The 27,361-nt window shown below is 42.6% G+C and overlaps 1 protein-coding gene and 1 pseudogene across 2 annotated transcripts in view; one reads left to right on the forward strand and one right to left on the reverse strand.

Moving 5' to 3' along the window:
- The first annotated feature begins 319 nt into the window (after nt 1–319).
- PKP2 (plakophilin 2) overlaps nt 320–27,361 on the forward strand; it is a 78,013-nt gene continuing 50,971 nt past the window's right edge. Inside the window, exons 1-4 of the mRNA XM_081083680.1 lie at nt 320–646; nt 16,023–16,135; nt 16,496–17,196; nt 23,956–24,091. Of these exons, the coding sequence (XP_080939806.1) occupies nt 346–646; nt 16,023–16,135; nt 16,496–17,196; nt 23,956–24,091 (1,251 nt within the window). The 5' untranslated portion in view covers nt 320–345. The remainder of the gene's footprint in view (nt 647–16,022; nt 16,136–16,495; nt 17,197–23,955; nt 24,092–27,361) is intronic.
- On the reverse strand, nt 8,959–9,507 carry LOC308512297 (large ribosomal subunit protein uL6-like; annotated as a pseudogene). The gene has a single exon. The product of its transcript is annotated as a large ribosomal subunit protein uL6-like (transcript).

A 27,361-nucleotide genomic window follows, 5' to 3' on the forward strand; every position in this document is an offset into this window, starting at 1 on the left:
CCTGCCCGGGGCGCTACGCAATGGAGCTGAAATCATCCTTTGAGGGCTGGGCAGAGGCCCAGCAAGGAAACTAAAGTTGGGCGCGGCCCTGGCAGGTAGCAGCCTAGGTGATCTGGAGCGTGCGCGACCACCAGGTGTCCCACTCGCCAGGTGTCCCGGCTGGCCGCCGGCTCCGCCCCGCCCCCGGGCTCAGTGCGCCTGTCTGGCGGGAGCCGCGCCCCCTCGCCCTGGGAGGTTGGGCTCCAGGGCTCCCTTGGCCTTGGTCCCCTCCGGCCGCCCACCGGCGCTGGGGGCGGGGCCGGGGCGGCGGGGCGGGGCCAGGGCGGCGGGGTGGGGCTCGCACCAATGCCCCCGGCTCGTCGGCAGCTGCTTCACCCGCAGATCTCGCAGCAGGCGAGCGGCTCGGTCCCCTCCCGCGGTCCCATGGCAGCCCCCGGCTCCCCCGCGGAATGCGGTTACATCCGGACGGTCCTGGGCCAGCAGATCCTGGGGCAGCTGGACAGCTCCAGCCTGGCTCTGCCCTCCGAGGCCAAGCTGAAGCTGGCGGGGAGCAGCGGCCGCGGCGGCCAGGCGGCCAAGAGCCTGCGGATCCAGGAGCAGGTGCAGCAGACCCTGGCCCGGAAGGGCCGCAGCTTCGTGGGCAACGGTGAGTGGAGCCCGCCACCCCGCTGCATCGCCCGACCCTCCTCCTTCTCCCCCTTTCCTCCTCACCCCGTTGCTTTGACTCCCTGCTTCCTGAGGGTGCGGGACCTGGTATCCTGCCCACCTGTTGCTCGCGGTCCCTTTGAACGAGCCGCCGCGCCTCGCGACCCAGACCGGCTTGCTTGGGGAAAGCAGTCTTTTCTAAAATAACCTCCCACTCAGCTTTGTCCTGTGTGTATCAGCGTATATTAAATGCACGTCTATATCTATGTGAAAGAATTCAGTCTTAAGATTTTTACTCCTTCCTTAACCGGCTCCCCCCGGCGCCTTCCTCCCACCCCCTCCCCCCCTCCCCCCAGGGGTCTTAATGGGGAGGCTCCGGGAGTCTGTAAACACTTTGAAATGCTGTGCTAATGCAGAAAGTCGATAGGATCATTTTCCTAGGGGAAAGCGCCCCTCGGTTTTATTAGTTTTTTTAAAGAGTCTAAGGCACCATTGAATATTTTGAAAAAGAAAACCTGGAAGTACTGGCGCTCCTACAAACTGTAAATTGGGATGGCGGTGCCTCGCCCAGGTACTTCGGGGCGCTCCACCCAGTGTACTGCGCCAGTGGTTGATCTAGGAAGTGAAAAAATTGGGAAGGAGGCTTTGGGCTAGGAACAGTCAGTGCCCCGCGGGGGGAGGAGGGGGGCTTTGGCCGGGCCAGCCGCAGCACCCACACCCACACCCCCTCAGAGGCGAAAGGGGTTTTTATAAAGTAAAACACTGTATCAGTAATTAATAGTTGGGGTAGAGGGAAGGTGAAGAAGATGGCAAACTAGTTCTACAAATTAGAAAACAGGAAATATTTTCTCCCCTGCTAAAATCGTGATTGAAGCTACACAGTCCCATTTTTATTAGTTTTTTTTTTTCATTATAAAAGTATTGAAGGGTTATAGAAAAGAGAACAGGAAAGAAATTGAACAATTAATTAAGTTGGGATATCAGTTTGTTTCCTGCAATGTTGAACTTTTCTCTAGGAAATAATTCGGCAATGGCAAATGGAGAGCGCATTAGGAAAAAGAAAAATGCTTGCAGGTCGGACTAGAAATTTAAAATAGCAGACCCTGGGAGGCCATATAGTTTTCAATTCGTGTGAAAGAATCCTAAAGGATCAGGCAGTCAATATTTACATATTTGAAAGGCAAATAGTTGTTTGATGATTATAGTTAATGTAACTGAGTGCCTACTATGTGTCGGGAATTGGACTACATGGTTCATGTTCATTGTGTTATTTATGCCCCCCACTCCCCCCAAAAAGAAAATCTGTTAGGTAAGCCCTCTAATCCCCATTGTACAGATGAAGACTGTAAGCAGTTAGGTAAGACTCAGGTTCCCACAGATAGTAAGTAGCAGAACTGATATTTAAACTTACAAGCCTGAATTTTTAAACTACTCATCAGTTATATTAAGCTTTTTGGTTATTAATACTAAGTAGGATCTTTATCAGACACCAAGTTCCCTCCCATTTTTTCCATAAATAAAATTGAGGTGGTTCTGAGAGAGTGGAAGGTGTAGATAACACAGAATTGCCACAGTGCATGGAAAAAAACCTATATTTATGTTAAGGAGGCTGACTAATGGCTTCAGGATAGCTGAGGTCAGTTGTTGACCAATGGAGTCACTGCACCCCTTTATTCTGTGCAAGTCCAGTGCTACACTAGAACCAAACTAGCTTCTGCTTGGAGACACAGGGATGCACATTAGATCGTCTTCCGTACCCTCTGAGAGTGGCTAGCCGGAAATAACAGGACGCCAGCTATGCAATAAATCTGAGGAACAGAGAAGGAAAGGGAGCATTACTGAGCATCTAGTATGTGCCTAACCCTATTTAAAAATATGTTTGCATTTTACTATATCCTTAAAACAATTATATAAGATAGATATGAGGAGTCATTTCACATATGTAGAATGTGTAGGTCTCTCCACATTGATTGGACGCTTAGTCTCAAAGCCACACATGATCTGTCTGTCCTCTCTACAGCATGATGAATTCATGTTGTTTCGTGAATTCAAGAACTATCAAATGAGTCTGTTCTTCATGAAAGGCATTGAATTAAACATAGACTCTGCTTGCTTTTAAGCAAGGAGTTTAAGGTCTGAAGAAGGAAACCTACCTCTAAAAAAAATGTATCAAATAAAACATGGTAAGTGACAGTAAAAAAGAACAGCTAGTACGTTATGGAGTTTAGAAGGATGAATTAGACCACTGACTGAAGGGACTTTGAGGAGCTGCTTGGAGGAATTGGGATTTTAGATCCCCCAAGATTCAGTGGGATTGGACATAGAGAGGTTGCTGGAGAGAACATTTTAGGCGGGAATAGCAGGAATGTGTCATAGTTCACAGAATTGATATGGTAGAGCAAAGTGCACTGTCATGATACTTCTGCTCTAATGCTAAGGGCAACTGGCTGAGTGGCTCTTCAAACTAAGGAACAAAGTGTTTGAAATATTTTGTTTGCAACGGGAGCTTCCCAGCAAGCTGAAATGCACTCAGCAGCCTACACAGAAATGCAAGTCAGGCAGAGAGATAAGGCAGCAAACACCTACTTACTTTAAAGCCTCAGCTTTTTGAGACTCAAAGAAGTAATCCACTTGAAAGGAATTTAACATGAACGTGCCATGAACAATTACCAGAGGTGGTTCAAGTATGTTGTTTAATCCAAGTTCTTTGAAAAGGTCTGGGGGCTCTTGATGGTTGTGAGTATTGCATTTATTATTTCCGTATTACTGTCATGTCTCTACAGTTGAAACAGACAAGCAATTGTTGAAACAGTGCTGGTCTGGAAAGAATCCTGTATCAACACAAGAAATTCTGGGAAGAGGTGACCCTGGTGTTGACTGTTTTTAGTTCCTTGGGCCCTGGAGAATTCTGAATTGTTGACATACCTGTAAGATTGAGGCAGCAGATAATCTGCTGAAAAACATGAGCTCTATGGGGCTGATCTGTTGATAAATACCCTGCAAGGATCTTTAACCCGGCCAGTTTCTCTCTAGTGCCTTAATATTGGTGGGTGGTTTTCACTGTAAATCATTCTAACTCGTGTTGTTATTGTAAACTGTGCTGAACACTTTTAAAGTTAGCTGTAACTCATGGGGGTGGAGGCAGAGGGGCAGAGGTGTACAGCAGCATTGTGAAATGAGTCTGTATTGTAGGGAGTTTTTAAAATTCTTTTATAAAAGTCACAGAGAAGACATTTAAGGATTGCAAGTATTAGCAAAGGGAAAAATTTTAAATGTCCATAATCCTAGTTATTACACTTTGGGAATACTACCACTTTACATATTACACTGTCCCCCCATGGGTGCCCATGTAGGAAGAAAGTCATGTTTTAAAGTGTTGTCTGTAATACTTATAAAACACAATGAACAACAGTATCTTAATAAAATTTTCAACTTCTTTCAAATTTTACCTTAAAAACTTGAGGCATGCCATTTACTGAAATGGTTTCCCTGGACAATATCTTTTGAATATCTGGCATCAGGGGGAATTCTGGAGAAAGGACTGAAAACTGGCTAAGGCAGCAAATGGCAATTGATAGGTGTTACTGGGGTGGGGGAGTTAGACATGGTTCAAATCCTGTACGAATTCTTTTATTGCCAAAAAGGAATTCCAGGAATGAAGCAATTCTGGAAGCGAAGTGACTAGTCATTCTGAAGGTAGGAGAGATTAGGAGAGGGGAGAGAAAAAAAAAGACTTCAATAATAGGGTGGTAAGGTCATGGCCATGCTGCTCTGAATGAAAAGTGTTGGTGGTGCCACCTGATTTAATATTCCATGTCTGCCTAATATTGCCCATGGGTGACCTTCTATCCAGTGTCTAGCAAATTGCTTGCAGAGAATTTAAAAAAAAAAAAAGGTGTTGTGTTGTTTTTTTTTTAAGAAATTCTTCTGACTATAATTAGTCGAAGGAAATAGAATGTTAAGACAATGCTGATTACAAAAAAATGAGCTCTTCACCCCTAGAAATGGTGAGAACACATCTTTTGTGGGTAAGGCAGGGTCTGGTAGAGAGGTTTCAGAATCAATGGAACAGTGTGTGATTATAAAAGTTCCTTGCCTATGTGTCACAGATAAGATACAGGAAATTACCTTAAAGAGAAGAAGACTGTTCGTTCACTCTGGCGTTTTAAAAGACTCCATTAATGTTATCTCTGCCCTGTGCTACTGGTTCCAATCATAGGAACACAGGGTAGCTCACTTGAATTAGATATTCTAGGTATTTGTTGTTCACATTAGCTCATTCTCCTGAAGTGTTGTTTTGGATATCAACTGTAAATGGTTTTCCCATATAATAAATTAAGGCTACACATATTTATATTATTTTCTCTTCAAATAGTTAACATTGATTTTACACTCAAATTGAATTTCTGGTCTGATCAATAAAAATGATTTTCTCTTTATTCAGTTTCTTCTTAAGGTGAAGAAAACTCTTTGTAAATGTCCTAGAGAAATATAGTAGCTTTCTGTTCACACTTTGCAAGTAAAAAGGGTGGATCGTTCCACTACTGACATATAAAAAAAAAAAATGATTTTCTGAGAAGACAAATATTATTGGCAACTTATCAATGATAACAATGAAATATAATAACAAAATGTTGCTAAGACCTCTGGTATTTAAAAATCTGACTTGATTAATGTGACTTATAATAATATAATTTAGTTCTATCTCAGATGACATTCAGGAATCTTAAGTTATACAATTCTGAGATTAATGTTTTCCAGCTATTTTGCATGTACACAAATATGTGAAGACAGAAGCACCATACTTCTCTTGGGGAAGTAAACAGTAAAAGGCAATGCAAGTGGGATATACAAAATTAGGAAAAAACTTAATCTTTGTATTAGAATGAGCCATCTCACTCCCCTGCCTTATTAGGGTAAGAATAATAATAGAATTTCAGGTCCTCTGCCAATGGAAATATAAGAAATCTATTGTGTATCTCTGTGTAATGCAGTTAATGATGATTGGATGATTGAATATTGGACATAAAAACAGTTTGTTATGTTCTTAAATACTTAAAGATGAGCTAGGGAACCCAATATGTAGCCTTAGAGAAAAATGCATATTTACAAAAAAGAAAACACAATCACCACTACCATTAAAATAATTCACATATTTATATCTTGGAATAATCAGCTTTAGGCTTTAACAATATTAATTGGCCAAAGCATGATAACCAGATTTCAGCCATTCCTTTATTTTCAGAAGAAAATATTGCTCATTAGAAGTTTAGTAAATTGTTCCCACTAAATCTTAAATCACAGTAATACAACCATGGGATGGGGTTGAGAAGTATCACGTCAGAATTATTGTATCTTGATTACCTTTTTTCCTTTGAAGGAAACAAACAGGAACTTTTCTTGACAGATAATCAGAGTTATTATAGACCACCAAAATATTACAGATAAATAAACAAGCCACACAGAGAAGAGAATGAGAGTAAATATATATTATCCAAAAGTCTTTCTAACCTTGCCAAAATGAGCATAGTCAGCTTTCTTAGTCACTCAGGAAGAAAGTCTGCCTACATTTGGGAGAAATTTTTCTTCCCTATATGTTTCCAGAATGACAGAGAAACAGTAGAAAATATTTGAGTATCTTACATGTACTCCAAGGCAAAAACACACAAGCAACCACTTTCCTCACATTTTGGCTCCATGGTGGCAAGCCACAGGATAGATGTCAGCCTGAAGCATTAAGTGTCAACTGAATTGTGTGACTAGCAGATTTTGAATGGACAAGGAAATATGACTCATCAACAATTAACTTGTCAACTGCTAATGCAGGACTGTACTAGACATGGAAGTAAAGGATGTGAGTCTTCATGTTGAGGAGGTAAAATTTACTGGAAAGATAAGGTAACCTCTTCCTGCTTTAGTCTGGCCTCACTCCAATCTATTCTCCCTATAGCTACTAGAGTAAATTTTCTGAAGTCTCATCAAACCATCTTCTGATTTATTATCCTTCTGATTCATTTTCTTGCTGTTATCTGCAAGAGTAAAATCCTCATTCAACATGGCATTCCAAAGTCTTCATGATCTAATGCCTGCAACTCCTCAACTGTCATCCTATCACCACTACTCCCACAGCCCACCAGACAAACATGTGCATTTATCTTACATGGTGTTCTTATGCCTACCCCTCCCCCACTCCTCCCTCCCTTTTCTGGGCCTGGTTAACTCTTGCAAGCCCCTCAAAACGCAGTTCAGTTGTGTCCTCCATTGGGCAGCCTTCCCTCACCCCTCCTCCACCTCACAGTATAGAAGGAGATCTTAATACAAGTTAAAGATTTGGTCATTATGAGTCACAGAAGATGTTTCAGCAGAGGAGAAACACGGAAAATGCAAAGGTTTTCTGAAACCACACTTGGCAGATTTGGTGGATTTAAAAGAGAAGGGATAGAAGTTGTGAAAATCAGTTGGAAGGAAAAAGGTTAGCCCTAGCAATTGAGAAGCTATAGAAATATGATTACTTAAGACCATTACAAAACCTGTAGTGAGTTTTATAAAGAAAAAAAATTTAAATTTGTGAGTTCCAAAAATTCATCTTTTTGACTGTTGCATCATTGTGAGAGTATAATGTGATACTTGTCATTGCAATTCTAAAGTAATCACTATGGGGATATCTCAGCAAGTGAATTGGTAGGAATGCCAAAGGAGACAAATTATATGAATTAAGAGATTTAGACATTTCCAGACTGTAGCAATGTAGTACTTAGCCAGTGCTAAGTTACCAGTTTATAATGACAAATTCTATAATCACATATTCTGGCTACCCAAACAAAATACATTTATAGCCACCAGCACTATGAAAGGGCCTTTTTAATCTGTATTTTTTTTTGTAGTTATCTATTGCAGTAATTTGAAATTGGCCCCAAAATGCCATAAACTGATGCATCAAAGGATAACCTCAAATTGCTTAGGGGGCTCCTGAAAAGTAAGGATTTTTGGTGGTTGATTGGTATATCCATTGACTAGTCACAGAGTGGCACATGGAGCATGTGGCCCATTCTCCCAAGAGAGCTGGTCTGTCCCTGGCATAGTCAACTTTGTTGGGAGGCAGCTATGCTCACCACTATGCCACCAATGCCTATGGCTGGTATATTCAACTTAGTAAGAAATCATAGGCAGTACTATCCAGGCGTACCCCCGCTACACTGAATTGTTTCCTAGGGTTGATTATGTGAGCTGTGTTAACTGTAATAAGAATTACACAATAATCACTACCGCACACATTTTGTTAATTTCTCAAGAAGGTGAAACATTATTAGACTTCGATGTGTTTTAAAACATCTTTTCACCATTGTTTTTGAAACCAACAACTCGTTGGTTTCCAGCCTGAGCAAGTACCTACCTGAGTTCTATGCAATGTGTGAAATTGTTGCATATCTGGTCATTTTTCTTATAAAGCAATAAAAGAAGATAAAGGAAGTTAGTTTGCTTTTTTAATGTAAGTCTGGGGAAAAGAATCCTGTGTTATATGCCTCACAAACAAAAATGTGTCACCAACTCGGAGAGTCCTGATAATATGGCTCTTGATGGGTCCTAACATATTTCATATTCTCTTTTAAGTTACTGGTAAATAACTCTAAGGAGCCACAGAAATGTGAATTGCTATACAGATTTCTTCTAGTAAGTTTCAAGATGCCATGTCTTACTTGTAATGGCATGCCCCCAATTTTTCTCTAATGGAAGAAGTGAAGTATTTGTAAGGTGTGCAGAGAAAGAGCGCTATTATTACCCAAAGGTTCCTGTAGAAAGACCAAGTACCAGAGGTGACAGTGTTTAGACCTCCAAATTCTCTTTCCACCAAAAAGACCATTGTGAATCCACACTGTGAAGGCAACTGCTTGTGAGCACAATTAAATGTAGCATTTATTATTTTATTTTATTTTTTAAAATACATTTTTATTGATTTCAGAGAAAAAGAAAGTGGGAGAGAGAGATGGAAACATCAGTGATGAAAGAGAATCATTGATCAGCTGCCTCCTGTAGACACCACATTGGGGATCAAGCCCACAACCGGGGCATGTGCCCTGACCGGGAATCAAACCATGACCTCCTGGTTCATAGGTCGATGCTTAACCACTGAGCCATGCCAGCCAGGCTAATTGTAGCATTTAAATTAATACCAGCAGCGAATGCTGACTGATTTCTATGCATACATATTTCCCCCCAAATCAATACACGGCCTTTATTGCATCTTTAAAAATCAAGGTAAGGCTGAGGAATCACCTGACATCTTGTTGTTTCTATAGCTGCACAGTGTAGATCTCATTTATCAGCCTGCTGACCTGTTCCTTTTTCAGAAACAGAGATACCATCCAAATATTTTCTGATATCCTTCTTTTTAAAGTTGTGGCTTGTTGAATCAAAGCAGCTGAATTTTGTACAAGTTCAATGTCAGCTCCTTAAAAAATGTATTCATCTTTCTGGGCTTGAGATACTGAACAAACAATGCCTGAACTCACCCGAACCGTGCAGATGTATTTTTCACCCAAGAAATTGTGGGTTTCAACAAGAGAACCATTCTCCTAAATAACAATGTTGGTGGGGAGTTGAGCGTACACAGACCTCATATTGTAATGGAAACCTGGTGTAACACCCTTGTTCTGTACAGGACAGCAGATAGTGCAAATGGTAGCTCATGTGTCAACCCAGAACCTATTTTTTTTCCCCAAGGAAACTGAGTTCTACATTTATGTGACAGAAGTCCCTCCACGGGGTGCCTTTGGATTCCTTCACAATAACTGTGCGTCCCTTCCAAGTGATGTTGACATTTTCTGGAATGTCGACAGTCTGATGGCTGAGAATGGTCTTCATCTACTCAATGGAGGTGGCAAAATCTGTGGCATACACTTAACAATACCTGTTTCCTAAGAATTGCTTGTCCCTCCATCTCTGTACATTCTCCTTTGAGAGCTCAGGGTGAACCAAGCAAATTAGTTTTTAACCAGGCTCAGAGGGTGCTAGACGCTTGAAAGAAAAGATGCTATGCTGACTATGAATGCTATTCTCTTCTCTAATAGAAGGTTATCTAAAAGTTTTGTTTTCTTGTTTGTTTAGCAAGTCCCTGTCATCTACTTACTTTAAGGCCGTGGTTCTCAACCTTCCTAATGCCGCGACCCTTTAATACAGTTCCTCATGTTGTAGTGACCCACAGCCATAAAATTATTTTCGTTGCTACTTCATAACTGTAATTTTGCTATTGTTATGAATTGTAATGTAAATATCTGATATGCAGGATGTATTTTCATTGTTACAAATTGAACATAATTAAAGCATAGTGATTAATCACAAAAACAATATGTAATTATATATGTGTTTTCCGATGGTCTTAGGCGACCCCTGTGAAAGGGTCGTTCAACCCCCAAAGGGGTCGCGACCCACAGGTTGGCGACCCACAGGTTGAGAACCACTGCCTTCAGGGAAGCTATAGTTGATTTTTTAAATGTGCCCAATATAAGTAATGGTGTCAAAATAGAGGCTTCTCATTGTGGTTTCATAAATGTATTTGATTTATCCAATTAGGAAATAAAACTGCTCACAAAACCTACAAAGAAAAAACTGATTATGGAAATCAACTTATTTTTTTAACCCTAAAATAATCCATTATTTTGGATAATGCATAGGTGAACAGAAATCAAGATATTTTCCTACAAGCTGTTTGGGTATAGTATATCCCTCAGATTAATATTCAGACTAGGAAAGAAAGAGAATTACATTGTCCTGTAAGGTCTACTACACCTCTGCCATCTTCTGAGCAATTTGTAATCCTTCCTTCCATCAAAACCAGTCCCCTTTAGCCTTCTCCTCCAGCCCCAGCCCCACCCCTACAATTGCTTTGACCAGAATTGCTTCCTATTTGAGGAGGGTGGAGTTTAAAGTTGTTCTGTAACTGCTTCTTTTATTTCCTTTAAAGTGGGTTCCATAAAATGTCCATGGTGTTCTTAGAAGAAAAGGTTTGGATAATATTGCCTGAGTTAATATTAATTTGAAATATTCCCTATAAATCATTACCTCCTTTTTGGAAACACCAAAAATACATAATGCATGATGCAAGTGAAATGAATGGCAAAAAAAAAAAACCCACTATAATGTTATTCTGATCCTCAGTGGCCGGGTCAATCAAAAATAGCCTATTTGACTTTGTGTGGCAGACACACAATGCAATATACAAATCATGTATCATAGAGATACACAATTAAAACCTATATGATCCTATTCATCAGTGTCACCCAATAAATTTAATAAGAAAAAATAAAACAGAAAAAAAAATCAAATTCAATATCACTGGTAAAGTTACCAGAATAAAAGCTCTGAGGTACAACACAATGTAAAGCTTGCATACTAGCATATTTCTCCTTCTAGAATAGATTAATTCAAGAAAAAGTGTGAAATATAAATTTTTTGTGATCCAAATTCTGTTTTAAAAACCATACCTCGTTTTTGCATGTTGCTTTACATTTTCAAAGCATTTGAATGAGTGCTTTCTCAGGTAAACCTCTTTCTCAGCAACTCTGTTAGTAGCTGGAATTGAGGGAAACTGAGGCAGCTCAGTGATTTGACCAGATACGTAGAATGCAGTAGAGTGGAGGCTCCAGACCAAGTCCACAGATTCCTTTGGTTTAGGGAAGATACCCACCTCCTTTTGTGAAGCAAATGAATCCTTTGAAATATAGCCACACGCTCATTCTCCATGTTAGAAAATGTGAGTTTTCATGTTGGATATGTTTAAAGCAGGGTGTGCCTGTATGTATAGTATGTTTTTGTTTGCTGTCATTTCTATTTTTGGAGAATAATTCGTGGCTGAATTATTTCATCTGTCCCATAGTCATTATTATGGTATATAATATTTTATCCTCTGACTGAACAGAAAATAATGACTTGCCTTAAAGAGATTAGTTTCCATCCTGATTAATATTTATCTTTTAAGAAAAAATTCCACCTTGTTCAAAATTTCTTTAAAATCTTAGAACACAGTTGCTAATTCACCTTTAATCCACTATACTGATCTCAAACGCATGACTATCTAGGCAAATTAATCTGCATTATTTGTCGTTTGAGATTGGCCTTTTAACCAGAGAAACCATCCTTTGTACCAGCCTGCAGGTTGAATATCAGGAATCACAACTTCTCTGGAAAAGGAAGAGAGTTTGTGGTTTAAAGATCCAATCTTATTTTATTCCTGTTACCAACCCCGTTGTAGATACTTTGGGAACCAGTAAACTGGTTTCAGTTCATACATCTGAAAATGCAAGGAGAAGCTTCCTTATGAGGACTTGTGTCAGCAAGTAGAGAACTAATATTTGCAGAGTATTTTGAGTTGCTCAGGCAAAGGTTCTAGAGCAGGAGTGGGGAATGTCTGGCCCAAGGGCCTTATAAGGTCTGACCCTGCCAAGGAATTAGGGGGGAGTTATTAAATGTTTGACCAAATATAGCAGGCTAATTTTTAAGTTGATAATTTTGTATGGCCCGTGAATGATGTTATCAATATCCAAATGGCCCTTGGCAGAAAAAAGGCTCCCTTATCCTGTTCTAGAGGAAGGAGAATGATCGATTTTTGGTCCTTATATCAAAAACTATGATGATAATCCCTTCAAGGTCTCATATTTGACAATTCCAGAAAAGTCTCCATGCACTTAAACAACAGAGACCAGTGGAAAGGAGGAACCCAGAGTTCAAACCTGATATTAAATCTCTTTGCAATTTAAAGCAGTTAATTTGTTTCCCTATTTATCAAGGGAAATGATAATAGCTGGCTCTGCATCACAGAATATTGAAAAGAAACACATAAAATAATTTGAGCTCCTGAAAGAAAAGTAATATTGGAATGTAAGGAGTTCAAATGAATTGCTTTAAAAAGCCTTACAGCCTCCAGCAACAACGTGAGTTAAACTTCTTACTTCCACAGGCCTGCTTATAAAGTTCAATGATTAGCTATTTTGATAGGCTACACTGTTTCCCTGGGTCCTGCTCAAAGATTCTTACACATTTTTTAAAATATATTTTATTGATTTTTTACAGAGAGGAAGGGAGAGGGATAGAGAGTTAGAAACATCGATGAGCGAGAAACATCGATCAGCTGCCTCCTGCACACCCCCTACTGGGGATGTGCCTGCAACCAAGGTACATGCCCTTGACCGGAACCGAACCTGGGACCCTTTGGTCCGCAGGCCGACGCTCTATCCACTGAGCCAAACCGGTCAGGGCGATTCTTACACATTTTAAAAATCCTTGCTGGAATCTTAGTTTGAAGATGCAAATAGCCCTCTAAACCCACCCCCACCCCCACCCTCCCAAGCCTCCCACCCCCAGTAACTGTTTATGAATATCTGCTTGTTCCTGGACACTGCAGGGACGCCAGGTTAGAGGGACCCATTGAAGAAATGTTGAATTCCTAAATTCCTTTCATCATCTGCCATTTTAGTACAGAGTAACAGGAATTAATCATTCTGGCAGCCATCCATATATGCCATTAGGATTTTCCCATTCTGGTTGTCCCTGCCTTTCATATATTTAGTTTTCATACAGTCTAAAATTCTGAACATGGATAACCTTGAACTACTTTTTTTTTCTTTATTGATTAAGGTATTACATATGTGTCCTTATCGCCCCATTGCCCCACCCCCACCTCCCCCACTCATGCCCTCACCACCCTGGTGTCTGTGTCCATTGATTAGACTTATATGCATGCATACAAGTCCTCTGGTTGATCTCTCCCCCTTACCCCCACCCTCCGCTACCTTCCCTCTGAGGTTTGACGGTCTGATTGATGCTTCTCTGTCTCTGAATCTGTTTTTGTTCATCAGTTTATGTTGTTCATTATGTTCCATAAGTGAGTGAGATCATGTGGTATTTATCTTTCTCTGACTGGCTTATTTCGCTTAGCATAATGCTCTCCAGTTCCATCCATGCTGTTGCAAATGGTAAGAATTCCTTCTTTTTTACAGCAGTGTAGTATTCCAGTAGATTTGTGTAGATTCCAGTAGTATTGTGTAGATTTGCCAGTTTTTTAATCCACTCATCTACTGATGGGCACTTAGGCTGTTTCCAAATCTTAGCTATTGTAAATTGTGCTGCTATGAACATAGGGGTGCATATATCCTTTCTGATTGGTGTTTCTGGCTTCTTGGGATATATTCCTAGAAGTGGGACCACTGGGTCAAATGGGAGTTCCATTTTTAGTTTTTTGAGGGAACTCCATACTGTTCTCCACAGTGGCTGCACCAGTCAGCATTCCCACCCAGTAAACTAAACTACTTTTTATTAAAGTAATAAATTTAGTTTCTTATATATCAATTGACCAATAATTTTCTTCCTCACCATAACCTCTGTAGAAAAGGCTTCTGTTTTATTGGAGGGGGGCAGAGTTTAAGCACTCCCCTGCCCCTGCTCACCCCCTCACCACACCCCACTGCGGAGGACTCCCTGGTACCCAGGCCTTTCAGAATTAGAGCCAGCATATTCCCTGGACCTGCTCAGTTAGCCTCCTTTCCCATACCAGCAGGACCCTTGCAGCCCTGCCTCCCTGAAAGTCTGGGATGGATTTGGGGTGGGAGTGGAGGACAGAGGGAATGGTGAGTGGGGGCAGAGTTAGGGACTTCGGGCAGCCTGAGCAGGAGCTGGAGGTAGGCATTGAGAGCTCAGCCCTGAGGCCACTCACAGCTTTGCTCTGGGGTCTTAGAGAAGATTCCTTTACCCCATTCATTGTCCCAGTTTTAGGCATTTTCTGTCATTAAGGTTAAAAGTTAAGGGGCTACTTGACTTTTTACCATCCCTTGTGGAGATATCAGCCCCCTAGAAATCAGGCCTGGCTTACCTCAACTTCTCTAGTCTTTAGAGTGACATTTACAAACCTGCACTGCCTCCCCCAGGACCCCTCCAGGCCTAAAACTTGTTTACCAGCCAGATTATTTAGCTCCAGGAAATAAGACACATGTACACGCACGTTTTGGGATGGATTCATTCTTCTTCATGCTCTCACACAACAACAATCTCCATTCCCTCCTCCCTCAAAATAACTTGTGAATTTATCTTTGAAACTTTGACTTTATAACAATGTATTGAGAAAATATGTTGGTGTGTTCCAATTGTATTGGAAAGAAAAACCTAGGCTAAAATTAGGGAATCAGAAATTTCCTAGGTTTTAGAGATCTTTGATTATTTTGACCAGCTTGTGTGTGTGTGTGTGTGTGTGTGTGTGTGTGTGTGAGAGAGAGAGAGAGAGAGAGAGAGAGAGAGAGAGAGAGAGAGAGAAGGCAGTAGGAGATTATAAAGGAACAAATAACAAGATGGGAGAAGGATCAAGTTGTAGAAGATGGTGACAACACTGTCTTCCACCACCCGCTCCTCAGAGGAGTGCTTTAAGAGACACACACGTCAGCTGAGAGTCCCTGTGGGCCCCCAGGACTGAGCAGGAAAGGCTGTGTTCACAGCAGAGTGGGCTGGCGGTTAGATCACCAAACTAAGAATGAGCCAACCCAGCTCATTCCAAAAATGGACTCATTTGTAGGGCAGAGGCTGATTTCCTCTCCTGCCTCACTCTCACATGGCCAAATACTGCCCTCCAACCCCCCCCCCCCCCAGTCCTGTTTACTTTGACCACACTGAGCCACCTTGTTGTTTATACAAGCTATCTTATCTAGTATTGTTGAGTCACCCTTATATTTATTGCCTACACCTACTGCCTTCTCAGGTAGCTTCTGGGGTCCTGCCCTGGGAATAGAGCTCTCTGACTTAAGAAGCTGAACTTTTATTTTTTGAAGTATATTTTTATTGATTTCAGAGAGGAAGGGAGAGGGAAAGAGAGAAACATCAATGATGAGAATCATTGATCAGCTGCCTCCTGCACACCCCCTACTGGGGATCAAGTACACAACTCGGGCATGTGCCCTGACTGGGAATGGAACTGTGACCTCCTGGTTCATAGGCCCAGGCTCAACCACGGAGCCACACCAGCCAGGCCAAGAAGCTGAAGTTTTATAGTATAGACCCACCTAAGCCAATAAGTGATTCCCAGATTTCTCAGCATTGTAACAAACAGACACTTCTTTTATATTTGTGAAAATTTCCTCTCCCCTTTCTTCGCTTTCCTTTAAAATATTTAATTATATATTTTACTTTTAATTCAACTTTTATTTCGAAAAGCTTGTAGATAATGCTGTGATAACAACCTTTCATCATTTGCTACATCCAAGGATAATGTTACACCAGCACGTAAAAACACTAATATAAATCTAATACTTGTTTTTGACCTTAATACTTACACTTAAAATATGCTACTGTTATACAGTGTTTAACTACTACATTCTTTTAATGTACGTGCTTGATTGCAGGAAATCTTCACCGAGCCAGCAGTGTTCCTGAGTATGTCTACAACCTGCACTTGGTGGAAAATGACTTCCCTGGCGGGCATTCCCCGGCTCCTAAAACCTATGACAGGCGAAAGGTAGGATGCCAAAGAACGCGACACTAGTTATCAGAAACATTTTCCATCTCCCACCGATTAGTGTTTAATGTTGCCTCTCCGAAATACTGCTACTTCCTAAATGAACTATGAGAAGATTGATTTTGTGTGGACACTGTAGAAAACTGGACATTGAAACGGCCTCAAATCCTGGTGCAAATAACGCGTCAAACCAGGTTAACCACGTCTTGTTTAGAAACAGATTTTACCCAGAAAGGGCCTAGCTTCTCCAGGTGATTCCGAGAAAGGGACCCCTTGTGTAAGAGCCCCGGAATAGTGAGTCTTCAACAGAGGTGGAGACCGACCGATGCCTCATTTCACCTTTCTCTCTCCCTCGTGCAGTCGGGCATAACCGCGGCGTATGAAGGTCGCTGGGGGAGAGGCACCGCGCAGTACAGCTCCCAGAAGTCGGTGGAAGACAGGCCCCTGAGGCAGCCTCTGCGGAGACTGGAGATCTCCCCGGACAGCAGCCCCGAGCGGGTCCGCTACTCGCACAGCGAGTACCAGTACAGCCAGAGGAGCCAGGCGGCGCACACGCTGCGGCACCGCGACAGCCTGCGGTCCACCCTCCTGCTGCCGCCCAGGTACGCGCGCTCCGAAATCCTGGGCTTCACGTCGGGGGCCGCGAGCCGGCAGCGCTACTATGACACTTACCACAGGCAGGTCCAGTACGGCTCGGTGAACGACTCCGTGTTTGACGGCGCCCCGCCCAACCCCGTGGTGCGGGCGTACCCGCGGCCCGGGACCAGCCACAGCATGAGCAACCTCCTGGAGAAAGAGAACTACCTGATGGCCGGCTCGGCGCTCGGGCAGGCCAGGCCGCTGCTGCCCCTGCAGCCCCTGCAGCCCGCCGCGCACAACAGGGCTGCCCGCGCCTCCTGGCATCAGAGTTCCTTCCACAGCGCGCGCACGGCGAGGGACGCGGGGCCCAGTGTCGCCGTGGATGCGGCCGGGAGGAGGACGCACCTGACTGCGGGCCAGGTGGCTGCCGGAAGCGGGGCCGTGCTGGCGGAGAGAACCGCTTTCACCGACGCCCAGCTCAGGTGAGGCCCCGTCTCAGTCTGCAGTTCCCACAGCCCCCAGGCCGAGCTGGCACTTCCGAGGCTGCAGAGAAAGGTGTTCAGAAATAAGTGTTCCAGGAACGGCTTTGCGGGCAGCTGTGAAAGTGACAGATGATCTTCCCACGGGCCGGATCCTGCCCATTTGAAATGAATAAAACTAAAAAAAAAAAAAAGACCGTACCCTTTTATGTAATGACTAGGGGCCTGGTGCACGAAATTCATGCACTGGATGTGTGTGGGGGGGTGTCCCTCAGCCCAGCCTGCCCCCTCTCACATACTGGGAGCCCTCAGGCGTTGACCCCCATCACCCTCCAATCGCAGGATCGGCCCCTTGCCCAGGCCTGACGCCTCTAACAGAGGCGTCAGGCCTGGGCAGGGGACCCTCATTTCCCGCCATCACTGGTTCTGCCCCCAGCCCAGGCCTGATGCCTCTGGCCCAGGCGTCAGGACTGGGCAGGGGACCACCAGACCCCTCCGATTGCTGGCTCTGCCCCTTGCCCAGGCCTGATGCCTCGGCCAGAGGCGTAGACCCCCATCACCCTCCGATCGCCTGATTGGCCCCTTGCCCAGGCCTGACGCCTCCGCCAGAGGTGTCAGGCTTGGACAGGGGACCCCCATCTCCCCCTGATCACTGGCTCTGGCCCCTGCCTCTGGCCCAGGAATCATGCCTGGGCAGGGGACCCCCATCTCCCTCTGATTGCTTGCTCCACCCCCCGCCCAAGCCTGACGCCTCTGACCCAGGCTTCAGGCCTGGGCAAGGGGACCATCATATCCCCCCAATCCCCGGCTCCGCCCCCTACCCAGGCCTGATGCCTCGGCCAGAGGAGTTGACCCTCATCACCCTCCGATCACCAATCACCAGATCGGCCCCTTGACCAGGCCTGAGGCCTCTGGCAGAGGTGTCAGGCCTGGGCAGGGAACCCCCAGCTCCCCGCGGTTGCAGGCTCCGCCCCTGCCCAGGCCTAACGCCTCTGGCCTAGGCGTCCGGCCTGGACAGTGGGGACCCGCAGCTGCAGCGGCCCCGCGATCGTGAGCTTCGCTTTAGGCCCAGGCAAGGGACTCCTAGCTCCTGGGACTGCCAGCTTCGACTGTGCCCAGCTCCCATCACTGGCTCCACCCCTACTTCCTGCTATCACTGGCCAGGGTGGAAAAGGCACCTGATTCTCTGATCATGGCTGGGGGGCAGGGCAAAGGCGGCCCCAGGGCCACCTTTGCCCTGCCCCCCAGCTCTTAGCTCCCCCCTGGGTTTCCGATCACTGTCAGTGGCAGGGGGCTTCTTCCTGCTTTCCCTTTCACCTCCCTGCATTGTGCCTACATATGCAAATTAACCACCATCTTGTTGGCAGTTAACTGCCAATCTTAGTTGGCAGTTAACTGCCAATCTTAGTTGGCAATTAATTTGCATATAGCCCTGATTAGCCAATGAAAAGGGTATCATCGTACGCCAATTACCATTTTTCTCTTTTATTAGTGTAGATGTTTACTTTGAATTTATATTAGTTCACACAAACACTCCATCCATACTTTTGTTCCGGCCCTCCAGTCCAGTTTAAGAACCCATTGTGCCCCTCGAGTCAAAAAGTTTGCCCACCCCTGGATCATTAGCCTATTTACCTCGGGGACAGAGGCCAGGCTACCTGCTCGGAAGGCAGCCTTGGGGGGAAATGTGACAGTCAGTCCATCTGTTACACTTCCAAATTCGATGCTGGCTGAAGGGTTATGGCTCCCTCTCCGCTGAATGAGCGCCAACTCCAATAGACCAGGAAATGGATCATTGCATGCATATTCTTGAAATAAAGGAAGGAAAAAGGCAAAAAGGCTGTTCCAGGTGCCGAGTGAACCTCAAATGCTATTTTGATAACTACTACCACAGAAAGACTGATGGCTAAGCAAGGCAGCTAATTTTTAGATGTCTCCTTCCTTCTATACCCAATACGTTTTTGTTTTAAAGAATGTTTTAATTTAAAAAAAATTGATTGATTTTAGTGAGAGAGAAAGGGAAACATTGATTTGCTGTTCCACTTATTGATGCATTCATAGATTGGTTCTTGTATGTGCCCTGACCAGGGAAAGAACCCACAACCTTGGCATTAGGTGCTCTAACCAACTGAGCTACCCAGCAAGGGATACTTCTTTATTCAGTGATTTGGAGGGCATTTTTTGGCAATACCAAATAATTTTAAACATTGAATTTTCAAAGTTATTCCTTTGCCTGTCTTACTTTGGCTTGACTAATGTTACTTTGGAACTAAATCCTATTCAAATTTAATGCTGGGCACAAATTTTATAAACTGAGGAAAAAGTTACATAGAGAAAGGTTTAAGAAATGGATGCATGATTAAGTTACTGGTCCTGAAATAATGATGTATCATTATGGTAAAACATAAAATATATGATTTTTGTTTGATTTTTAATGTTGCTTAGTGGAAGTTGTCACCTTTAATTATCACTTTAAGTGACATCGTACGGTAAAATCATTGACTATGCAGGTACTGCTGATAGAAGATGATAGGGCTAGTCTAAACTCAAAGCAGGAAATATTTTTTATAACCTTTCCATAATCCCACCAAGTTTTCCTGCCTTTCAGCATGGCACCTAAGGCCCATGTTTTCCCCTGCTTATCACTCCAGTCTTATCTTTCTTATCTTCATCCTTTGTCACCACCCTTCCCACACCACCCCCACATAACACTCAAACCACTTGCAACCTCTTTTATTTCCCTTAATGGAAGATATTCATGCATATATTTCCTTTCTTCTCCCATCTAGCTACCTAGCTACCTAGCCGCTTACCTACCTGCCATCCCTTTCCCCCCAGTAGCCCTGATTTTGCCTGGCTTAGCTCAGATGCATCTTTTCCCTGACCACGCCCCTCGCAGTCTGGTCTAGGTGCCCCAGTTAGCTGCTCTGTGTGACTGTCTCTGCCAGAATCATATATTATGGTTATCCATTTACTCACCTGCTCTCCCTCTAGACTTTGAGCTTCTTGTGAGTGTGTCTTATCTTTACATTCTCAACACCCTAAAACAGAGGTAGGTCCATAATAGTCACTATGTAAATGAATGGTGAGAGAATGAAGGAATTAAAGAAGGGAGAAATGAAATATAAACTCTTTCCATCTTTTATTACCCAAATTCTGGAAGAATTATTAACTACACTATTTCAGGTCATTGTTTTAACAAATAGGGTACATTTTATTAGAATAATTATATTTCAAAGAAGAGAAGGAACACTTGGGATTAAGCAATATAAAAGAAAGGGAAAGATATCTATTGAGTAGAGACTCAGCACACGAAATTCTGGCACAGGTACAGTCCCTAGGCCTGGCCTGTGATCAGGACCATCTTCCCCGGCTGCCCGCAGCCAGCCCCGCCCCCGGACAGCTGGAGGGAGGGACCAAGAGGTCAGCTGTTCCTGCCCGCTCGCCAGCCCCGCCCCCACTGCAGTTCACCCTTTGTGTGTGGGCTGACCAGTGGGGTGGGGGCCTTGGCCTGGTGCCACCCATGTCCCCTGCCACCCACCCTTGGTTCCCTGTTCGTCATGGGAGCCTGCCAGCTGAGGGGAGGGACCCGAGAGGTGGTCAGTGCGCCTCATAGTGACTGTTTGACCGGTCATTCTGCTTGTTCCACCATTAGGATCAATTTGCATATTACCCTTTTATTATATAGGATGATTCCTAAAGTTGCCATCCTAGAGATCAGAAACCATAGAAAGGAACTCTCTTTGAAAATGCTGCTCTCTACGGAAAAGCAGAGATATTGCCTATAATGAGGCAAACAGGTGATCCAAGGTGCTGTGTATGCCTGACTCTCTTCCTTGCTTTGGTGTGCCCCTGGCTCATGTCCGTGTCTCAGGCTGTCCCCTGCGAGTCCTGCTGCTGGGCATGCTCTTCTTTGTGTTGTCTCGCATTTCAAACCTACCCAGCCCCTATTAATTTATCTTTATTGTTGAAAGTATTGCAGATGTCCCCCTTTCTCCCCTGTTGACCCCCTCCACCCCATACCCGTCTTCGGAGGTGTAGCCCTATCCTAGTACCTGGGAACCAGCGTGCAGCAGGGCTGTGCTGTTAGCCAGCGGGGACACTGGTTGCTGAGGGATTGCACACGTAAAAAAGTATTGTTTGTTATTTACTGCTAAATAGTTCATATTCTGACCAGGGATATGTTACACTGCCTCCTCTTAGCGTTTTCATTTACATTGACATCATTTTAACGTATTCACTAATAATACATTGAAAAGACTCAGTTCTAGAGAGTATGTTCAGGGGATAATGGGTCCTGATCCTCTCTTCCATTCCCAACCCCATTCCCAAGCCCCAATTCTGAAGATTTCAGGAAGTGCTTGATGAGTGAGAGTGAGGAGGGAGGGAGGAAAGAAGGAAGGGAAGGAGGGAGGGAGGAAGGGAGGGAGGGAGGGAGGGAGGGAAGGAGGAAGGGAGGGAGGGAGGGAGGGAGGGAGGGGGAAGGGGATGGAAGGGAGGAGTGCTGTAGGAGAATAGAGGAGGAAAGGAATAGCTCTAGCTGGGAATAGGTACACAAGAAAGATTTCACAGAAGTGAGGATATTTGGGTTGAATCTTGAAGAATAGCTAAGAATTAGGCAGAAGGGTGGGCTTTCTAGAGAAATCAGGGAGTGGTTTGTGAAGAGGCATGCAGTGTTAAGAAAAGGATTAAAAGTCACATGTGATTGGAGGATGGGTGGTTGATCAGAGGAGGGGGAAGAGGGGATTGAGGATGGTAGGATTTGGAGCCAGACTGGGGTCAAAACATAAGCTATATTTTAGAGTTGGGCATCACAGACAGTAGCAAAACAGAAAATTGACACCCTGACAGCTGTAGCAAACCTCCTATTGAGGAAGTTTCATTTAGTTTGGGAACTAATTTTGATGATAAAGAAAAATGGCACTAGATTGGCTAGGAGTGCATGCAGAGTTTCTTTGTGAATCATGTTCAGGAAAATGAACGATTCAAATAATGGAATTATTTTTGGAAATTCAAACTCTCCTGAGTTATTTATGACTTATGAAGTGGATTAATGGTTGAATCTTGGGGGGGGAAAAAAGCTGTATTAAGCAGAAAGCTATTCCAATGCTATGAGTGATCTTTTATCAATTAAAAAACCTGCAGTGGTAGATGCTAAAGACTTAAAATTGCCATTAAAATGAGACTGGTAGAGTTTTGGTGTCTCTGTAAAGGCATTGGAGTCTATGCATGAAAAATATTTCCATCTCTTTTAAAAAGGTATATATATATACTCAAATTCTGGTTTTAATGGTAATAGCCTGTTTTGGGGTTTTTTTGTGGGTGTTTTTTTTTTTAACCAATTAAATTAATTCCTCAGGCACAACATTTTAAAATATGAGATCATTATATAATTCTCAGTATAGACGCCAGAACTGTTTTCTGCCTAATTTTTAATGCTCTTACACCCATGAGGTAACATTTCTGTGTTTGAACATGTGTTTCAGAAGCAGTAGGTATTAGTTTTTAGTTATGAGGCTCACCTATGCCACATCCACCCTACACAAATACAACAGTCACAACACAACACATACTCACATCTGAACACGTGTGCATATATTGTGCATTAGTCTGATACAGGAGAGAATGTACTTACTGTGCTTGCTAGAAGATACTGGAAAACACTCCCATAGAGTTTACAACCTGGAATGAATCAGGCATAACCATCTTTGAAGCCAAAACAGGGTCATAGGTTACCTTTAAGACATGTTTTTAGCTACAATTCTAAGATTAACAGTTAGTGTCCTATGTGGTGTCACAGAGTCAATGCTTAAAGAAGCACATTGATAATAGACTGTCTAATTAGGTGTCCCTCTAGGCAAAAATAAAAGGGGAGAATGCAATGTCATTCTATGAGGCATTTGGGAGTTATTGTTTATTTATTTTTTTACAAGTAGCATTTTAATTGTCCTCAGTAAATTATCCTCTCAGTGTCAAACTGCCTCAGATTTTATCACCACTATAAATACCTACAATTAGTAAAGAACAAAAGTATGCTACTAGCTAGACATAATCTCAGTATCATTACAATAGCAAAGGCAATGAAAACATGATGTGTATAATATTTTTTAGGGAAATGCATATTTGTAATTGCATTAAATCATTACCTTTCCTGATAGATTTTGTCAAACCAGCATGACTTATTTTAACAGAACAAACTCAGTTTTCCTGGCTTTTACTGTTTATATACTATTTTACTCAGTGAATAAGAACACTTTTTGAATGCTTTTTTAGAAGCTCACTTTTAGCTGAAATAATAGATTTTGTGCAGCATTGCGAAAAATGTAATGACTTTAGGAAAGGTGTTTTCTTTACAGGTGAAACATTACCAAGGTAGCAATAATTTTTTATTCCTGTGACCAGATTTCTTTTAAATTTTACCTAAAGTGTTATTGTGCCTTTAAAGTCACTTTTAAGATTAAATGCTCACATTATCCATATTTATCTTAAACAGAGTTCAGTTTCTTTCTTTGGTCTATGTTATGATTCTGCTCAATTCACTGATGTCTTCTGAGACTAGTCTGACCAGAGCTGGAGTATTTCTGCTTCTAGCTTCCTGTACCTTCTGATCTCAGATTCCGATTTTTCTCTTGGCTGAAGAAGAGCCAAGACTCAGATGTTCTGGGTGTTTCCTGATATTAGCCGCGTCATCTCTAGAAGATCAGGTTGGTAGGCAGGGGGGAGCAGGTGGGAATTTTGCTGAACCTGTGACTTTTTGTCTAGGAATGCAGACCTGGAGATGACCCTGGAGCGGGCCGTGAGTATGCTCGATGCAGACCACACACCACCCGCCAGGATTTCCGTGGCAGCCACCTTCATACAGCACGAGTGCTTCCAGAAATCCGAAGCACGGAAAAGGGTGAGTAGCATCTTAAGTCTATTGCAAAACTACATTTCTAGTGGGGGGATTATAGTTCAAAAAGGTGTGCAGTGAAAACTGGGCTTCTCTCCTACTCCAAACCCCAGCTTACTCCCGTTTCCCTCTTTTCCTCTTTCTCCCATTCTCTCTACTTCTCCCTCTCTCCTTCACTTTCTCTCTCTCCCTCTCTCTCTCTTTGTCTCTCTTATTAGTTTCTGGGCATCTCTCCAGAGATACTTTATGCATGTAAAAACAATTATTGGATGGGTTGATTTTGTTTGAAACAAAATCACAAGTGGTAGCAGATTATTTACAATACTCTGTACTTTGTTTTCATTTAATATCTTGGAAATCTTTCATATATATTAGCTCTACTTTATTTTTTAGAACTGCTGCATAGATTTCTGTTGTATCAATACACCAGTTTAGTTTGTTCATTTTTAAAATACCTTTATTAAGGTATAGTGTGACAAAGTTTTGACATGTTTTTGGCACTGTGAAAAATCATCACAATCAAGATAGTGAGTATGTCCATTACCTCCAAAGTTTCCTTGTGCCCCTTTGTGATCCATACATCCCACCCCTCCCCAGTCCACTTCTAGGCCCTAGGCAGCCAGTGATCTGCTTTCTGTTACTATATGTACATTATAGCATTTTCTTTATCCATTCATCTATCAATGGACACTTAGGTTGTTTCCAAAATTTTGTTAAGAAATTATACAGCTATCTTTATAAAGGTTATTAATCTGTGATTTTCTTTTCTTATAATGTCTTTGTCCAGTTTTGGATTGAAGGTGATACTAGCCTGACAGGATAAATTGGAAAGTGTTCTCTGCTCTTCAGTTTTCTGAAAGAGTTTCATTGTAGTTATTTCAGACAAGAAATCTCCTGTCATTCTTATTCTGCCTCTGTACATAATGCCCCTCTCTGCCCCTCCCCGACCCCATCAAGCCAAGTTGCTTGTAATAGTTTCTGTTTATCACTAGTGTTGAGCAATTTGGACACAACATATCTTGGTGTAGTTTTCTTGTGCTTAGGAGTTCATTGAGCTTAAATTTGTGGATTTCTACTTTTCATCACATTTGGAATTTGGGTTGGAAATATTTCACCATTATTTTCTCAAATATTTTTTGGCCCTCCTTTGGGAACTCTATTTACATACATATCAGGCTACCTGAAGTTGTCCCACAGCTCATCCATACTCATTTTTCTTTCTTTTTTCCGCCTGTGTTTCCTTTTGGATAATTTCAATCGCTCTACTTTAAATTCAATAATCTTCTTCAGCACTTAAAATGCCATTAATCTTAGTCAGCGTATTTTTATATTTCATAAATTATAGTTTTCATCTCCAGAAGTTAAATTTGAGTCTTTTTTATATCTTCTATGTCCCTACCTAACTTGTTCCATCTTTCCCCAAGATTTCTGGACATATAGAAGACTGTTTAAATTGCTGCTTAAATTACCTTGTCTGCTAATTCTAATATCTGTGTCCATTCTTGGTGGGTTTCAGTTGATTTATTTTTCTCCTCATTATGGTTCATATATCTCTCCTTCTTTGCATGCCTGGAAATTTCTTATTGAATGCCAGGTATTATGAGTTTTATCTTACTGGGTGCAGGATATTTTTATTTTTCTGTAAATACTCTCGAGCTTTGTTCAAGACGGCAATTAAGTTACTTGAAAACAGTTTGATCCTTTCAAACCCTGCTTTGGAAATTTGTTTGGTGGGACCAGAGCAGCATTTACTCTAGAACTAGCTATCTTTTTATGGCAAGATACTTCTGAGAACTCTACCTAATGCACCATGAATTAGGAGGTTTTCTGGCTAAATGAGAATAGGAGGGTTTGTGGTCGATGTGAGCAAGAGGAGCTGTTCCCTTAATCCTTTTAGGTGGTTATCTCCCTGGCCTCAGACACATACATTTATTAATACTCTGTTGAATACTAGAGTGTCTTTCTCTGCAGCTCTTCTTTCTGGTACTTTTCCCTGCAAACTACTGGCCTCTTTGCTTTTCTTAGACTCTGCACTGTCTCCTCAACTCCGCTTGTGGAATTCCACTTATTTCCCTCGATGCACTTCCATCGCCTGGAACTCTCTCAAGGCAATGATCCAAGACAGCAGTGAGGCTCACCTTGCTTGTTTTCCACATATTGAGTCATTTTCCATCATTGCTTCCCACCCCCCCCCCCCATGTCCAGTTATTGAAACCATTGTATGCTTTGTCTGTTTTTTTTGTTTGTTTGTTTCAGGACATAGGTAAATTCAGTCCTTTTTACTGTTGAGTCATTTTTTATTTTGATAAATAACTCTTCACCCAAATTATACAAATTTACACTCCCACCAATATTGTGAACTATTACTACCACAGGATATTATTTTTTGTTTGCTTTTTTGTTCATCTGACAAGCCAAAAAAAGTATCTCTTTGTAGTAGAAATTTTACTATTTTATTGAAATCAAGACTAATAGTTGATTAGTTAATCAACAGAGTTACCGAGAAAATGTTTTTTAAAATTATACACATACACACTTACAGAGTTTGTTATCATCTTTCTTACATAAATAATGCTCTTTATGTATTATTTGCCATTTTTAGTTTCTTTAAAGTGAAATAAGAACTTAATGGCACTAATTCCTATGAGTTCAAATCCTTCTAGAATTGTATATGTTATCTACTCTTTTAAGTTAATGTTGTCTACAAATAATTACAGAGCTTTTTAGAGTTCTTCACCTTTATGTAACCTTTCCAAAGCACTCAGATTAGTTTTCAGAGAGACAGGACTCTTTTCATACTTATATTTCATTCATTTTCAGAATCCTATATAATAAAAGGGTAACATGTAAATTGACCATCCCTCCACTACGCTCACCAGCCAATCAGGAGTGAGTATGCAAATTAACTCAGCAAAGATGGCGGGTTAATTTGCATATACAGGCACTGGGTGGAGAGCAGAGCAGGAGAGCTGGCAGCTTGCAGGGACATGGCTCCCTCGGTCGCTCCCCCAAACCGCCGGTTGGAGAGCAGAGCAGGAGAGCCGGAGGCTTGGGGGGAGAGCAGATTGGGAGAGGTGGCAGAGAGTGGAGAGGCTTGGGGAGCCAAGTTTCCCAAGCCACTAGATGGAGAGCAGAGAGGGAGAACTGGTGGCTTGGAGGACTTGGCAGAGTAGAAGGCCGTGGGACAGAGACAGAGCAGGAAGGGAAAACCAAGAGTGTGGGGAGCACCAGGAATTCTGGGAATAGTAATTCTGCTGGCAGCCCCAGGACCTGAAG

The sequence above is a fragment of the Myotis nattereri genome (assembly GCF_964212035.1).
Source record: "Myotis nattereri genome assembly, chromosome: 2".
Classification (NCBI taxonomy): domain Eukaryota; kingdom Metazoa; phylum Chordata; class Mammalia; order Chiroptera; family Vespertilionidae; genus Myotis; species Myotis nattereri.